Source organism: Nelumbo nucifera, chromosome 2, assembly GCF_055504915.1.
Source record: "Nelumbo nucifera cultivar China Antique chromosome 2, China Antique-T2T, whole genome shotgun sequence".
Lineage (NCBI taxonomy): Eukaryota > Viridiplantae > Streptophyta > Magnoliopsida > Proteales > Nelumbonaceae > Nelumbo > Nelumbo nucifera.
Genome location: NC_142650.1, coordinates 45,643,774 through 45,662,435, shown reverse-complemented (window position 1 = coordinate 45,662,435; position 18,662 = coordinate 45,643,774). Strand labels below are relative to the sequence as shown.

The window sequence follows — 18,662 nt, the reverse complement described above, 5'->3', positions numbered from 1 at the left end:
AAATTCAAGGGAGGTAATTGCATTTATCAAATTTCAAAGTAGGTTTCAGCAATAGTCAGAAGGTTTTAGCAATTTACTAAAAATAGAGCTTGGATCTGCTACCCATAGGCTGTTCCCACATTCCTACCAATGGGACATCACAGCTAGGGTGTTCACAGTCTGGTTTAGTGTCGTTTAGAGAAGATCTTAGACAAAACCAGTAAATTATGATTTAAAAAAATTTTAAACCAAACCAAACCATTTTATTACAGTTTGATGCGTTTCTAATACGGTTTGGGAAACTTTAGACCATTCTTTGATTCTATTAGGCTTCACCCAATTAGAAAGCTCAAATAGCACCCCTAAAAATTATAATTTAAAACTTTTATTTTATTATTTTATTATAAAATAAAATATTTCAGTATATATTTATATTTTTATACATTTGGTTTAGATATATTATATTATATTAAATATAATATCTATACATCATTTATTTATATAATTATATTGTATATTTATAGATTTATATTATATATAATTTTGGTTTTCGGTTTATGGTTTGGTTCAGTTTATATAGTCCAAAAAGCCAAACTGAAACTACAAACCACAATTTAACAAAATATGAAACCGAACCAAACCATTAAATCAAATTGTAAATTTAGTTTAGTTTTGCAATTTGAACCAAACAATGAACACCCCTAATACAACTGTGGCTGCACATTGAAAATATCTCCCATGAAGTTTTGCGGTTTGAACCAAACAATGAACACCTCTAGTCAATATCTCCCTTGTCATTCATGGGAGATATTCCTAAGGCTTAATTTGGAAAGAGTTCAAATACAAATATGTAGTGCAAATAATAAGGAGCATTTTCTCCATTTGAAATAGAGAGTTATTAGGGGTGAGCAAAAAAAAAAAAAACAAAAAACAAAAAAACTGAACTGATCGAAAAAACCAACCAAAAAATTTGTTAACCGAACCGGTCGGTTCATTTCAATTAACCAATATAGAAAACCGACAGTTAATCGAACCAACTGGTATACATATATTTCTATATATTTTATATATGTTTATGTATATTATATATATTATATTTTTTATATATTATAAATTAATAAATATGCATTATATATAAATATATATTTATAATATATGATATATTATTTATTATTTAAAATATAATGTTTTATATATATTTATAATTTTTATTATATTTTTTTAATATATTATAAAAATTAAAAAACCGAAAAACTGATGAATCAAACTGGTCAACCAATTAACCGATTGACTTTGATTCGATTTCGATTACCGCTTTTCCAAAATCCGATAATACTGGTTCGATTCCAAAAAATGCCCCACCGTGAAAGGCTGAAAGATGGAACATGAGCATTTCTTTCTCTTTATATTGACTTTCTTTCTCATTATGTTATAATACCTGAAAGGCTGAAACATTTTCAACCAATTACACGCGTGTAGGAAAATTAGTTTTAGAAAGAAATATTGGGGCTTTGAGGCATATTTATAGATACTATTTTTAGAATATTATTTGCCCCAGAAAAATCTATTCTTAATATATAAAAGCTTCTCATGAAAAAATGCAACCATAAAAGTTGATAGAGAAACCTTCTACTAAATAGCAATAATTTGAATTGAGAGAGACACAAGTTCTGAATGGAATTTTTCAGTGTATGAAACGTTATCACTTTCGCCCAGTTTATAGATATGGAGGATCGTTTTGAATTTTTGAAGAGGCTTTTGTATAGTCACAAATTTGAATCAAGTGACCATGCAGTATGAAGATGAAAACCAATGGTAAAAGCTTCCTTTGTGTGTTCCTAGATGGACGATGGACCATACGGGTATAAGCAAAGTGAGCCTCTAAAGCAGCATTAGAGTTGTACATACATGTCTGACGTGGCAACATGTGCACACACTCTCTAATGTATGCTACTAAAGGTGTAAACAAATTTAAAAGAAATCTTGTAATTTTTCCATCTACACTTGGAAGAAAACAGGAGACAATGAGAGGTTTTTAGTGAAGAAATCAAAATTTTAGAAAATTATTTTATAAAAATCTAAAGGAGAAATATAACTATATAAAACACAATAAATAACCAATCAAATCCATGAAAATTTCTAATGAGGTTAAATCTCAACAACAGATTATCAATATTATCACTTTCACCAACATGGACACAAATTCAATTAATTAACGCCCAACTTCACCTTATACAATGATATAAAAAGGTTCAATGAAATTTGTTGAAGAAATGCAAAGTGCCAACTAGCGGGTTGGTATGGTCTCTTGATGGTCGTAGCGGAGACTTGGGACCAAATCCTGTCTACACCCGTGTTCTTGGGGGATGGCCTTCCCTGTTGTGTAGCCATTGAAAAGAAATAAAAAAAAATTGTTGAAGAAAATTATGCAACTACAAGTAGGGATGGTAGGGTACGGTATTGGGTTAAACTTGACCCTCCCCGACCTGTATATTATTGGAAAGCATATAAATTTTATGTATTAGTTGTTAAATTTAATAATATTTTGAATTTTATGTGAAGGATAATTGATTGTTATGTGATTTTTACATGTCTTAATCAAATAATTGAAAATTTTGTTATTTATTTATATTATTTTACTTATTTATTGTTTATATATAATAAGAAATAATAGGAAATTAGATGCGGGTTCTAAATCCAACCCGCCCCTACCCTTGAATGTGGGGAGGGTAGGGTTGGGGAGGGTTTGGCATTTTTATATGCGAAGAGGGTTTAAATTCTTAAAATCCAACCCGCCTTAGGGCGGGTGCGGGTTGAAAGGTTTAGGGAAATGGATAGGGTCTAAAACTTACAAAACCCTCCCCGTACCTGCACTAACTATACGAGTGGACATGAGAAAGGAGTAGAAAGAATGTCCATGAACGACAGTTAGACCATGATATCATAAATACAAAAATAGATAACATATAAAAAATTATAAAAATGGGCATCTCTCAATAATTATATATCTACTTATATGATAAAAAAAACTATTGTTATTAGTGAAAATGGCTAAAAATACACATACAAACAGAGAGAGAGAGATTATGGATTTTTGCTCTTCATGTTGAGGAACTGATGTCTCTCCTCAATGGGTATACAACAAAGTGGGGTATAAAAAGAAAACTGATCCCTATTGGTCCCGTTCATAAATATTTAATTTTATTGGCTTAACCTCCGGGCTTTCTAAGCCAAGCGGATGCATTGACACCCATGATTCTGAAAACACATTTTCGTGAACTGTAGAATATGGATAATGGCGAAATTGGTTCTCATCAAAGTCCACTACCACTACTGACTTTCTCCTTGCTTATCTAACTAAATTCAAATTGTACTTGGCATGTTATTCAATAACCCAAATCCCAATCTGTATACCAATTTTGAACAACTCGTTCAACATTGGTTCGGTTTCGGTATTTATCAGCTCAGGCCTCAGGGGTACACACCAACCATATATTACATTGACTTGTTTATCTTTGTATACTCCGCGTAGAAGCTGCATTTGGACCAACCACCCACTTCAGTCTTTTTGTTCTGATAATTAATGAGGTTTTCTGGATGCATAAGCGCCAGCAACGCCATGTATTTATACCAGAACCAGATGAGTGCAATCTCCGGTTTTGTCAATATATTTAAATGCTTCGGCTTTGAATTTTTCTTTAGACTCTGTTGGAGTTGGCCGGAGAGCATTTCCATTCGAATCTTCATCTTCATTTACGTTTTTTGTTGCACTCGGCCTTTTTTTTTTTACCTAGACGGAATAATTAATTTGGGAAATAAAGGTAAGTGGGCTACAATAATGAAATGAATAATCCAAGGAAGAGCACGGGGGGCATTTTGGGAACTTTGTCACATAAAGACGGAGTCTGCTTTACCAGTCTTCCTCATTACTCAACTACATGGTAGGTGAACATTTAAAGTTTTGAAGTAGTACTCTAGTTGACAACTTGATTTTAATGGAGTGGTGGTGGTGGCAGAACTATAGAACATTCCCCCTCCATTCATCTGTTAGGTATTCATGCATTAAAGTGATTCACTTGCTTTCATTCTCTCTTCAATGCCCATTTAAACCTCTTGGTGAACAGGTCACTGGTTTAACCATCAGGGTTAACAGGTTAATTCATGACTACTTGACGAAAATCTTGTGGCATAAATCATAATGAACAAGTCATCAATTCAATGGATCAATTTGAATTACCAAGTCAACAGAGGTTAAAGGTGGATGAGAATAGAATCACTATGTCGCCGATCCAACCGGCCGGCCGGATCAATGATGGGTTGAGAGGATGACTATCCTCTTTCCACACAGGCACACTTGCTCAGAAAGGAAGGAAAGGACTACACATGAGCCTGGCCTTTGAGTGGAGATAGGAGCTCTCTGTTCCCGCTTTATTTTACTCCATAAAAAGTCCATCTTTTAGATGTAAAGTTATTCCTCCCCAGAAGAGAACATGAACAAAGGGTCCAATATAGTGACTCTTTTTTATTTCACTCCTCCTTTTGAGAGCACATATACTTTCGACTTGCTCGCCAGAGAGAGAGAGACGTGGAATCATGGAATGGCGCTTCATTACATCAATTAAGTGGAGAGAGACAGAGAGAGCCATTAAGAAATGGAATCTCCATGGCCATGGCCCAAGGCTGGGGGCTGGGGCTTCCTTTTCTCTAGCCCCAAGTATGGTAGACTTTCTGGAGCTAAGTCAACAAAAAAGATAGATGACAGGCTTTTTGTAGAGGGACCTCGGCTGAGATTGGGGCCATGGCTTGTCTGGCACTTGATGATTCTCCACAGCATTATAATTAACCTTTATCTCGCTTTGCTTCAATGAAATTGCGATTAATTAGCTAATGCTTTTTGGGTCACTAAAACCTTGAAGCATTCTGTTGCAGAGGGAGGTAGGTTATTGGTTTTTGGTTGAATACTTTTGCTGTTTATGTTATATATATCTTATGTTTTTGTTTATAAACCTAGCTTTATGGAGGGAGATATATACATTAAAGCTTAAACATAAAGAAAACAATATTGTACGTGGAAATTAAAGAGAAAAAAGCAGAGAACATTTTCAACATAGTCGTTGTTTTGGTTCTGTGCTTCAACAGAAAATCTGAAAAAAAAAAAAGAAAAGGAAAACCAACGTTTGAGTCAACTTTCCATTATACATTATTAGGGCATCCATACCATATCCCACTGTAGTCAATCATCCACCCAATTCCTCATCCTGATGGTGATATCACGTATAGATGGATCATCAACAAAGTCAAACCCAACCCATGAAACCATGACTCCATCGATGCTGCACACACATGACAATGGATATATTGTATCCTGTGTGTATTGATTAATGTATATCAACAACAATAACGATTGTAGATGTGGTGTAGGTGGGGCCCGACAGGAGATGCTTTTCGTGGACATGACACGAAACAGAGGCCTATGTCTCTTGTAAGGGTGGTATTTGGCAGAGCTCTCTAGTCTCTATAACATCAGATAAGGAAATCCACAGGCTGCTGGGGGTCCATCACCCACTTGATAAAATGATGCCTGGGCCCATGGGATGCGATGGGACCCAAAAGTTGCTGTTTTATCATGTTGGGGCAGCACCAATATCTCTCAGGCCTTGGCCACCATGATTATAACTCCTAAAGTGTTGGCCCAACCCAACTTCTTACAAAAATGGCATTTTAGTCATTTTATAAAGGAGGAGTTGCACAAATTCACCAATCATTTAGTGATGGTTTTAGAACTACTAGTTACGGGTCAAGCACTATACCATTTTTTTTCTCCTCGCGGTGGATGTTACCAAATTAGACCGTCTATGACTTTTAAATAAGAAGATAGAAGTATGAGCGGGTTCGAGCTAAGTTGAGTCAAATGTTAAATTTTAATAGAAAATTATGAGGCTCGAATATGATTTCAATTAGAAATATTATTCCAAATTCAACTTGGCTCAAAAACTTATATGCTTGAATTTGGTTCGGCTCAATTAATAAATAAGGCCTATATTTTAAATTTGAATTCAACTTGAAATTTAAATTAGACCAATTTGAACCGAATTTTTCTTGAACCTAATTTAAATAATTAGAAAAAATCTCGGTTCTATGTCCATCTCTAGATAGAAGCACTTTGAACTTGGCTTTGGCCTGATTTGTCTCCAGTAATAATGGCCATTCATTCAGACGTTCAGGCCTCGATCAATACAGACTAGCGGGAGTTTGAAGGTTGACAATTCTAATTAATTAGTTAACATCAGACGCCCAAACCCGATGGGCGATGGCAATGTGGACAATTCTAGTTAGTTATAGTACTTACTTATTCATAATTCGTGATTCGTTTAGAATCTTTATTTTCGTTGCTCCACGTAGGCCGTAGCGCAACTGCGTTTCCCATTCCCATGTCAAACACAAGGTGACCCCACATGCAACTTTTGATGATGCTGTGCACGTGTGGTTGACTCATCGTAATCATACTCTTACACGGGGAATGACTACATAATATTGCTGCATCCCCAACAACCGTACATCATGATGGACCCAGGCAAAGTGATTCAATCAGGGCCATGAAAGTACTCATGTGCCATTATTCTTTTCCCTTGTTTTGGTGTACAATGTCTGTAAAACTCTGTGTTCATCTTGCTCGGTAACTTATAACAAAGCTTTGACAATTTATATATTTTGACCGAAAATCATCAACAGTTTTACCTCATGATCATATCAGATGGTTACACTTTGTCTTACTATGCAATTATCTTTTTCCCAAGTCCACGTCAAATCTGGTTAGGTCATCATCCTTCATCTGTGTCCGTGTGGGTGATAGCAGCATCAACAAATGAACGGTTTGGATAGCTATGGGCCGGGCCCGCTTATCGATAACAGTTATAACAATGACCCTACAGCGATTCTGTAATCCTCTGAAGCTCATGACAAAAAAAAAAAAAAGGGAATTCTTTGAAGCTCAAGGCATATGACATTATTATTATTATTATTATTATATTTCATTTCAATGGAGTACATATTGATGCTGGTTCACGGTTGGCGTTGCCCACCGTTTTTCTTCTGTCTACCACTAATGTCCACAAAATAAGCTTTTGTTTTCATTTATTTTTTTTCCATTTATTTATACGAAATGTGTTTTTTTTCTTTTGTTAGTTGTTGGTTGGTTTCTTCAAATTCGTTGAAAAGATCTTCCGCCTCGAATTGTTTATTGGTATAGATGTTAGAGGGAAGGGGTGAATTCAATCTTGAATCAGGTAGCGTAAATTCTTGACCATCTGGATACTGCATATGCTTCTGTTTTGGTTAGGTTAGCTTGCACGGTTTCATTTCTCGACCCGAAAATAATATAAATATAGTCGGTCCCACTCTATTTAGGGCCTATTTAATTCATAAGAATAGGGGTTTGGAATGGACTGTTTGGTTGGGTAGAATGGAAATCCCATTCTAATTTGGGAGAATAGCCATTCCCCTCTCTCTTCTGAATAAAATCCCATTTCAATTAATTTTAATTTTTTTAACAAATTTCGATTTCAATTTCGACTGCAAACCAAACGGGCCCTTTTAGGAGAGAGATTTGAGAGACACCCAATTTGGCTCCCCTTGCCCGGCCCGCAAATTTCCGGGCCCGTTTCTTTGTAAACCGCTCCACGGTCACGGAATAAATGCGGGAGCGGGTTATTGTTTATATATATATTTTTTTTTCGTAGAAGCGGGAGCGGGTTAGGCCGACTAGCAACGAGCCATCAAATACACAGGGCCACAGGGGCATTACTTCTTAATGATTTATTTTTTATATTTCATCTTTATATATTTATTCTCTAAAATACCCTCACTAATTTTACTATTTTATTATTTGGAACAAACAGTAGATGCAAATCCCATGGCTCCCAAGACTTGTTACGACCGTTCCGAATATTCCGATATCGACTTACATGTGAACAATGAGTGGCATCTACGTTAAATAAAGAGTAGAAAAAAATATAGGGGCAATATTGAATAAAGATTCTACCTTTATTCAACCAAACACATTTTTAAGGCGCTAACTAACGTATCCCCCCCTTACGACCTTATCTTATCCCAAGGTCACAACGGATTAAAGAGGCTTGTGCTGTTGCTGTTGCTGTTGATGTTGGTTGCTTCTCTCACAGAGGTCAAAACCAGAGCTCCAATGGCGGCCAAGCTCAAGAAGAAGAGAGGAAAGCATTTGTTTTTGTTGTTATGCTTTACGACCTAGTCATTTTCTTGGTGTGGTTAGGGCTTTCATCATTATTACCCTTTTTTTCTCTCTTAAATAAAGCTCTTTTGTTGGTCTACAGCATCCTCCATTCAAAGCTCTTCGGTTTCCGTGTTCCACTTCTTTTAATCTTTTTCTCCTAAAGACCTCATCCCTCGTTACCTCGATTCTTGAATCTCAAAATACTCTTGTGAAGATAATATCTCTTCGTTTTAGAGGATCTCCGAAAGCATTTCGAGATCTGCTTCCTGGATTCCTTCTTTCTCGTCTTTTTCTTGGTTTTGAATCTCAAAAACCTAGACTTCAATGCTACGGATTGAAAGAGAGAGGGAGAGAGAGTTAAGGACTTAAGGCTCTCCGACTAGTTTCCTCTGCTTAAATGTTTCTCCGTCTGGTTCAAGAGCTTTTAGTAGTTGAAAGAACTCGTGTGTATCTTTGATTCGAGGAGCTTTGCGTAGAACCGTTTTTAAAATCCAATTTCTTGTGTGTTCTTCTCAATAGAAGGTCAAATCTAATAGAAATGGGAAGTAAATGGAGGAAAGCGAAGATTGCTCTTGGACTTAATCTCTGCGTATACGTCCCTAGAACTTTAGAGGAAGCTTCTCCCTCTGCCGATGCCTGTGGAAGATATTCAGATGCTTCTTCACTTTCTCCCTCGGTTTCACCGGGTTCCCGAATCTTAGATTCTGTACCGATAATGCCCACCACGCCCACACCTTCTTCGTCCGGTCTTCGGCTGTCGAAGAGCAATAGCAGGTCCTTGAAGGTTTGCATCTCTCCTTCTCCTTTGCTATGTATTACTGAAGCCAGTGTTTGACGATTGATTTATGAAACCGATTTTCTCCCCTCCAGCTTGAGTATTTCAATGACAACTTGCTTTTATTCAAAACGTTTCCAGTGTTTTCTTTTTGTCATTGATTTTCTTCTCTCTTTTCAAGTTCTGAATCTGGATTTCGCAATGAAATTTTAAGAGTGTAGGGAGTGGATTTATGCTGTTATTGTTTCCATCTCCTTCTGACACTTCTTCCTTTTCATATAATCTCTCGCTTATTTCTTCTTGGCGAGCGGATAAACCTGTTTAGAGGTTAATAGTTAGCGTAGATCGATATCTAACTTTATCGTCAAGCCTCTCATAAATCCTAATTTGGTTGGAATTTCTATTTCTGCTTGTTTTCGTATTCTTTTATTTCTCAAATAATTTATTTAACGTAAGCAAAATCATTCGTCAGGCCATTTTCGCGTTCCTCCTTTCTTTTGCTTTCTTTTATTTTTCACCTACTTGGAAGAATTAAGCAGCTGGGTTATCATTGTCAAGTAGTTTCCTGCACTATGCGACTTGTGGGGATAAAGCGTAGAGTCCTTTATGGACCATTGTCGTTTGGCTTATTAGAAAAGTAAAACAAAACTATTGGGTAATGGGTACTATTTCCTTTTCTCCATGCCTTGAAGGGAAAGTAGCTTCTTTGGTCAGCCACTACTACACTCTTCCATATGCATTTCTCTCTCCTTTTTTGTTTGTATTTTTATTTTATTATTTTTAACAGAAGTCCGTAGATCGTTAATTGCCATCTTTCCAGTAGTAGACTTCTTCATTGAAAGAAAAGCGTAAAGGGTAAAACAAAAATCTTACTGTAACTCGTGATATCTTTCATCCTTTTGATGAGTTTTTGTTTTTCTTTTCTTTTTTTTTTTTTTTTTTCTGATGAGAGATCTTTTGATGAATGAGCTGTGTATTTTTTTTTGGCCTGATCGTCGTGAAGGTCATCGTCATCATTATAATTTCATAGTTGCTTGATTACTCTTTTCTTAAAAAGTAGCACCTTTGGCTTTGCTTAACTTCTCCAATATACCCCTCTTAATGTAATAAATCCCTAATGCAAGTTTCTTCTGGTTGTTAATGTTTGCTCATTTTCTCTATGCTCCAGGACAAGTGAAATTAGTTGTATATAATTTATGTAAAAGCATTTTTACATTGGTTATAAAAATTAAAGTGCTTGGGTCAATTAGGCTTCTCAAATGATGATTCCACCCACTTCTCCCGCTGCCCCATCCAAGTCCTATGCAGCCCCGCCTTGGATTGGAGTTTTTCCCCCCATCGTTACTAACCATTTGAATTTTGAAGTTTCTCGGTGCCCACTAGACAGGGTATTTTCAGTTCTTGTGGCGAGGCTAAAATCTGTCATATGAGTAGAGATTGGAGATAGGGAGATATTGGGGAGGGGGGGGGGGTCCTTTAAAGCTCCTTATTTCAAATATGGGGTCCTTTAATTGTTTCTTATCGCGGTCTATATTTCTTCAAAGTTCAAACGTTTTCTTTTTTTTTTTATTTCAAATTGTTGTTTGTATTTTTGAATGCCATCTCTTTCTTATGTCATTGTATACTTTCTACCTTCTCACCCCAAGTTCCTTTTTGACTTGCAGAGGACCTGTGCTATATGTCTGGCCAACATGAAACCAGGACAAGGCCATGCTATTTTCACTGCAGAATGTTCACATTCCTTCCATTTCCAGTGTATTGCATCTAATGTGAAACACGGCAGCAAAATTTGCCCAGTTTGTAGAGCAAAATGGAAAGAAATCCCATTTCAAGGCCCGAATTTAGATCCCCCTCATGAGAGTGCAAGAATTAATCCGGTGGATTGGCCTCAAGATGATGCCTGGATGACTCCATTGCGGCGACTTCCTCCTCCACGTCTAGCCTCCCATCGACAGATGGCATCGCCTTTCCAGGCTCCTGAGCCGAATGTATTCAATGACGATGAACCCTTGGAACACCAACTTGATTTGGCACAGATAAGCTCTGTAATCAAGGACGTTTCTGACAACAACTGCATTAGAACAGTAGAGATGAAAATGTACCCTGAAGTTACAGAAGTTCCGAGGGAAAACTCCCAAGATAATTTCACTGTTTTGATCCATCTCAAGGCTCCTGGTTCAGATGGTAGTTCAAGCAGAAATCCTGCCACCTTGCCAGTAATCTCTCAAACTTCTCGGGCTCCAGTTGACCTTGTCACAGTGCTTGACGTCAGTGGTAGCATGGCTGGTACCAAGCTTGCATTACTGAAACGAGCTATGGGATTTGTGATACAAAACCTTGGTCCTTCTGACCGGTTATCAGTCATTGCTTTCTCGTCCACTGCGCGACGGCTTTTTCCTCTGCGACGGATGTCTGATATTGGACGGCAGCAGGCTTTACAGGCTGTGAATTCTCTGACTTCAAATGGTGGGACCAACATTGCTGAAGGCCTGAGAAAGGGTGCCAAGGTTATGGAAGACCGCAGGGAGAGAAATGCAGTCGGTAGTATCATATTGTTATCCGACGGGCAGGACACATACACCGTCAATGGCCCAGGAGGAACCCACCACCGCGCTGACTACCAGTCACTCCTCCCAGTGTCGATTCGTGGTGGTGGCAGTACAGGATGTCAGATTCCAGTGCATGCATTTGGGTTTGGTGCAGATCATGATGCCGCTTCAATGCACTCAATCTCAGAGTCTTCCGGTGGGACCTTCTCCTTCATAGAAGCTGAGGGTGTTATCCAGGATGCATTTGCTCAGTGCATAGGAGGGCTCCTGAGTGTGGTAGTTCAGGAATTGCGCGTCAGAATTGATTGTGTACACCCAGGTATTCGCATTGGGTCACTAAAATCTGGAAGCTATCCAAGCCGTGTGATGAATGATGCACAAACAGGCTCTATTAATGTTGGGGATTTGTATGCTGACGAAGAGAGGGATTTTCTGGTGTCTGTAAATGTACCAGCGAATGGCTCCCATAATGAGACACCGTTGGTGAAGGTGGAATGTGTTTATAGAGATCCCGTTACGAAAGAATTGGTATGTTTGGAAGGCAAAGAAGTTAGAATTCAGAGGCCTAAGGTTGCAGGACAACAGGTGGTGTCCATTGAGGTGGACAGGCAGCGAAGCAGGGTGCAGGCAGCTGAGGCAATGGCGGATGCCCGAGCTGCAGCGGAACAAGGTGACCTAACCGGTGCAGTTTCTATCCTCGAGAGGTGCCGCAAAGAATTGTCAGAAACCGTGTCAGCACGGGCTGGTGACAGGCTCTGTGTTTCACTGGATGCAGAGCTGAGGGAGTTGCAGGAGAGGATGGCCACCCGACGTGTGTACGAAACATCTGGGAGGGCGTATGTTTTATCTGGACTTAGCTCTCACTCATGGCAGAGGGCGACTGCACGTGGCGACTCAACTGATAGTGCAAGTCTTGTCCAGTCCTACCAGACACCATACATGTTGGACATGCTCACCCGCTCTCAGACCATGCCTCTTGGTGGTGCATCGTCCCAACCTCCAGTCAGACCAGCTCGGTCATTTTCATCACAACCTCGGCCTAGGTAATATTACCAGATTTTCTGGTGGAATTATCATCAGATCACATCTGTATTTGCTTTGTTACTTTATTTTTCTTTCTTTATCAAGGGCGGGGGTATATCTTATCTTAATCTTATATTGGAGGGATACAAGAGAGGATTGGGGGGGGGGGGTGGGTGAATAAAATTGTGAAGAGCGTGGATGGGAGGAGAAAAGATAAAAGAGCAGGAGATTTTTATACTTGTTGTTTTTGGTTTTCGGTTGTATTGGGGGTGGTGTATCTTGTCTTGTACATAGAGACTGAGAAGGGTTTTCATTTCTCTTTGGAGGAGAGGGAGGGTATAAGGTCTTGGTAAATGTGGGGATAAGCGGAGGCGGGAACACTTAATATATAAATACATCCTTTCCTGATTCTTTTTCACAACATCTCTCTCGATCTCGATCTCGAACTGTGAATTTGTAATTCTTTTTGGTTACAAATTCTGTGGGTGCTTATTGTCTTCGTTACATATTGCCGAAGCTCACCAAAAGAACATCTATCGATGGACGAGGACGATGGCCATTGGTCGATGCCCAATTGCCCATTCCAGCATTCCCCCTCCACCTACAGGATGTGCAGATTGGACATATTCTTCTCTTCTTAGGGTCGAACCCAGGTCTCTGGATTCAAAGTCCAGAGTACTAACCTGAAGAATATATTTTGCTTAAAATGTGCTTCCAGTTCAATTGTCAGGCTGGGGCCCTAGATTCATCCTCTGTTGCAGTGACTGGATTTTGAGGGAGTGATGACTGATGAGTAGCGTTTCCAGATTGAAAGAAGAGGAGCTCATGGTCATGGTGAAGCCGAACTAAATATGCCCAACGGTAAAAGGACACAGAGAACAACAGTGGCAGAATTGTCACGAATGACCTGTATAAAGAGCAAGAGCTGAGCTTATCCAACATAGACTGCCTAGAACGCATCTAATAACAGCTCCCTGTGTGGAGGAACGGCTTCGGGAGATTCCTCCCATCCTCGTTTTGTTCTCAAAAACTCATCCCCTGTTTTGGTCAGTGGGCACCACCACCACCCCGTATTTCAAATTTTAGATTGAAAGAAGTAAGCTTCAGAAAGTGAGTGAAAGCTGATTGCTGTTACAGAGGTGGCCTGCCCTGGTAGTGGTGGTGGAGCCGTGGAGGTAAGAACGAGGAACCAAACCGATGAAGAAGCGAATGAATAGAGTAATAAAACAAAGGGAAAATTACAGATAACTTAATAGTTTCAAATACCATAATTGATTAGATTTACGATTTGAGAGGTTCTTGTTTCATTCATAGACTCATGGTCAAGCATCTTTTCTTGTATTCATAATTTTAAAGATTTATTCTTTTTTTTACTCTAATCTTCTTAAAACCCAATGTTGGGCTTGCTCTACTACACTGTCAAATTTATCAAATTAGTTTTGTCGCCTCTATTCCCCTCCTTTCTTACAGTTTTTATAAAATGTTTTCTTTCATTTCCATCTCTACTTGGCACTTTTCCAGGACCCAAAAGAAGGTAAAAAAAAGGAACATCGCTTTCCTATTGACCTTGTAGACTATAGGATTCCTTCATATTTAAATAGGCAAATGGAGAATATGAATCATGTGCCAAATTTTATGTTATTGCTTTGGACTGATGGAAGAGCATTGGTGTGGAGTTGCAGGCGGTGCATTTCAGAGTAAATCTTGCATGAAACAGAAAAATTCTATATTCTGTCTTCCGTGTCTATTACCAGTGGTTTTGATATTCATAGCTTTGACTGGTTTACTCATTCTAAAGTCAAGAGCCTTGAAAAATGTGCTTCTCACCTGGTGGCATGTCACCATGAAATCCTAGAGTTTTATCTTTTTGCTGAATCCTAGAGCACCTCCCTCTCCTCCATTACCGTCCTCTGATTGTGGAGAGATCGACATAAGAGAAGCACCGGACTTTAATGATACTTTAGATATACCAGAGATCGGTGGTCTTCGGGTATTAAAATACTGATGTGGACAAGAAGCAGATGAAGTGCACACAAATACTGAAGAAGTCTCACCTTGTGGAGACATGGCAACACAGCCCACCAAAAGGGGGACGAGGAGGATAAGAGCCGTTGCACCACCTTGACAGTTGATCAGGCTTAGCCAGTGTTTGTCACGTGGTCCATTTCATACGGGATGTGTGACATCCTAGTGTTGACTCGCTGGCTACATTGGTCCCACAATGCACCACGCCACCATTCCTTGGCTCGAACGAGCTGCTGGTCAGGTGGCAATCTTCAACTTGGACATTGGTCGGCTTCCAATTGGTCCACGTAGTGGTCTAACCAAATCCGATTCACGACCTTATCAAATACAAATCCATTGACCCAAATTGACAATTGAATTGATGTTGGAAACACATTTTGCGGAGAATGACGAATCAGCCCAAGTTCAGAATTTGTAGGCTCAAAGTACTGTTGGGGAATTGATGTTAATTAGAGCTTGGGTTGTTGCGATTTTGAATGTTTATAATTCTATAGTGAAAATCAGAAATATGCATTGGGTCTGTTAATATTTTTCTGTAAAGTGTACCCCAAATTCTCCATCTTCAATCAATACTTAGCTGTCACTCAACTCGTCGTAACCAATTAAGGACTGGCTCGTTGGTGTGTTAGCTGGGTTGTCCCAGCATTGACGCGGAATCAAATCCCGCAACCAGCACTTTGGAAAAAAAAAAATGGGGGGGGGGGGGGGGGGTTAAAGGGGAAAAAGTATTGCTGATTAACCAAAAAAAAAAAAAAAACTCGTTGTAGAGATCAACCAATGCGAGACCATCATGGTCTGCACAGTCTACAAACACGGCATGTCAGACCTCCTGTCCAAGCACCTCTCCATCTACACCGTCAAATTATCAAAAACATCGTATCCCTTCACGTTCTCAATTATTTTGGTGCACAGAAGTTGCATACTTGCATCAAATGACAAACGGTACGGTCTTGACTGCCATCATGTTCCAAGCCATTGGCTCTGCCCCCGGTTCTTCTAGCTTCTCAATATCACCGATCTCAAAGGCTGCAAGGTCGGCTTTGGAGCTGAACCCAATCACGGCAAGGTCATGGCATCCGCTGAAGACTCCAGGCCCCAGCCAACCATTCAGAACAATGGCGAGTTGGTAAAATTGGAGAAGATCGTGATGGCCAAGATAACGAGGACGTTGCTAAACCAGCATCCTCTAGCGATTTACACGAACCAAGCTTTTCACGAGCTATTTGAGTTCAGCTTGATTTAGTCCAACTTGAGCTTCGAACTGAATTCGAGCTCTATACATGGCTCATATCTTAATCGAGCCAAACTCGAATACTCCACGGCTCGGCTCATTAAGCTCACGAGCATAATCGAGCCTATGTGTATATTGAAAGCATATGTATATTTATGTGTATATAATAATTGTACATATATTATACTTCTGGAAAGAATGTTATTGGTGGGGATATAGATGTATCATGGCCCCATTCACATCCTATTCTAACTTTCAAATCTAAGAAAGCAATTAAGCAAAGAGGGAAAAATCAAACGAATAAACCCTTTCAGTTTCAGATATTCAGTCTCAAGTCTCAACCCTCACTGCGACCCTGCCTCAAGTTCTCTCAAACTCTCACCGTCACAGTCGAGTCAATGCCCGGCGATACTCTCAGCTCTCAGCCTCTCACCTCTCACAGCTGACGCCTGACGACCGGTGTGGCGATGCCCGACGGTACAGCTCTGAGAGTTGGAAGCTGGAAGTACTGATTCGTATTTGGTGATTGGCTCCCTTCAACTCCTCTGTAACCAACCGTCCGACATACTGTCCATGCTACCACTTACTAGAGTAAAAATTTCATTACATGCTTTGCTTCGATCCAATAATAAAGTAGTTTAATATTATGAAAAACTAAATTAAAAAAAAATTATTTTTCATATTAAAAATTTCATTCACATGCTATAGAAGGTTCTTGTAGCATGTTAATCTGGGTTTAGTTTGAATGTTTTCCTTTTTCTTGGTATATAGTAGTACCTTTATTGGTTTCCTAATGAAAGTAATGTTCTTTTATGATTTTCCTGCCCCATCTTTTATGGTAGAAGTTACCCTAGTTATACCTAGTGTTAACAAAATAATTCACACCCCAAATTGGGATAAGTTGCCTTTCTAATTGGGAACTATAATGCTCATGTAGATTAGCCATTTCTGGGAGAAGTGCTAGAAAAATGTGGTTTTGGGAAAAGATGGAAAATGTGAATGGATGTGCTTACTAAATTCAGCAAATTACTTTATCTTAATAAATGGGATGTAAAATATATTTTCCCTAAGAAGGGATTAAGGCGGGGAGATCTGTTCTCCTTTTTTTTCTCATTACTCTTCTCGTAGATGTGCTTAGTAGATTAAGTTTTAGAGTAGATGAATGTGGGCTGATCATGGGATGGAGAATTGAAAGGGAACAAATTGTATTAAGACATTTGCTCTTTGAGATGATATAATATTGTTTTGTGAGGACATGTGAGGGGAGGTAGCAAGGAACGTGCATTTATTGGTTCAGTGTTTTGAGGTACCTTGGAATAGTATTGGGTGGGAATGCTAAATAGGACCCTTTCATGACCATAATCTTTCATAAACAAATATTCCCTCAACCTCTATAGGACCCTTGATCTCTCATTTTGTGTCTGATCCGTCCCCTATCACCATGGTTGGCACTACCATTGATTCCTCATCAAATAAGACAAGTCAGATAGCAAATAATGCAAACAATTTCATTGCAAGTGTTCCTTTTAACACAGATGGTATTCAAACTGGATCTTAGAGTCCTATTGAAGTTAAGGAAGATGGTCCAATATCGAAGTCAAAAAGATAGAAAACTTCAAGTGTAAGGTTGGAGTTCGAAGAGGCAAAAATTGTTGATGGAACAAAGAAGGCGCAATGTGTCCATTGCAAGAGTAAATTATCTATACAATCTACTGGAGCTACAAGTCATATGGACCGGCATTTGAAATCATTCATACCAAGAAAAGTGGCTTTAAAAGTTGAAAAACAACATAAGCAGCAAATGACCTTGAATTTTCAATCGATAGATTCCAATGTTGATGCAAAAGTTGTGGGTCCTCCTCTCTTAGATCCTACTGTTAGTATGACCATTGCAAAATGAGAGAAGTAATTGCTCATTAGGTTCTTATGCATGAGCATCTATTTACTATAGTGGAAGAGGAACGCTTTATTTTCATGATGAAGATGTGTAATCCATATTTTGAGAAGATTTCTCGTAAGACACCAAAGAACGGCTGTGTAGTTGTGTATGAGGATCCAAAGAAAAAGTTAAAAAATCTTTTAAAGGGTATTTCAAAGATTAGCATGACCACAAACCTTCGGAAGTCACAAAACCAAAGGACTGAGTATATGGTGATAACTAGTCACTTCATAAATGCCAATTGGAGGTTATAGAAGTGTGTTCTCAGTTTTGTTCATGTTCCTCCACCTCGTTGAGGGGCCGATATTGCAAATGCAATTTACAAGTGTTTAAAGGAGTGGGGCCTCGAGAATCAAGGATTAAAGTATTGGTATTGGGTATCGTATCAGAGAATTTGGATACAAATATTGATACGGATACGAATACGTTTTAGAAATGCATGGATACGAATGAAAAATATGAAAATAGATGAATACGTTAAGAAAATACATACAAATTCTACAAATACATTAATAACACTAAATTTAAAATCAAAATAGTCACAAATAATATATAAATACATAAAAAATGTATATTTTAATGGTGAGAGGGTGAGACACTAAATGCTTGTGCATATTATATTTTAGTTATTATATCACTTATTTTTTTTCATTTTACTATTTTATTTTTTTAACATTAACAAAAAAATCAACTAAATATTAAATTCTCAAATGCAAATTAAAATACCAATTAATAATTCACAAAAAATATAATATTAACTTAAAGTATGTCAAATTTGTTAAAATTTCTAAGACACATATCCTATACAAATTCAAAATTTTTAATTATTAAAATAATTATTCCATTGTTAATACTTTTATATCTATAAATAATTTAAAATAAAAAATCATTTT

At 38.3% G+C, this 18,662-nt stretch overlaps 1 protein-coding gene across 2 annotated transcripts; it reads left to right on the top strand.

The window, feature by feature from the left end:
* Positions 1-8,059: 8,059 nt before the first annotated feature.
* On the top strand, positions 8,060-12,995 carry LOC104602600 (E3 ubiquitin-protein ligase WAV3-like). 2 transcript variants are annotated; one of them, XM_010266339.2, is made up of 2 exons: positions 8,060-9,011; positions 10,667-12,995. In XM_010266339.2, exons 1-2 carry the CDS (start codon positions 8,766-8,768, stop codon positions 12,596-12,598), a joined length of 2,178 nt encoding a protein of 725 aa, XP_010264641.1. In that variant the 5' UTR covers positions 8,060-8,765; the 3' UTR covers positions 12,599-12,995. The 2 variants fall into 2 exon arrangements, with proteins under 2 accessions (XP_010264641.1, XP_010264642.1); XM_010266340.2 differs by lacking the exon at positions 8,060-9,011 and adding an exon at positions 9,058-9,857.
* Positions 12,996-18,662: the final 5,667 nt, after the last annotated feature.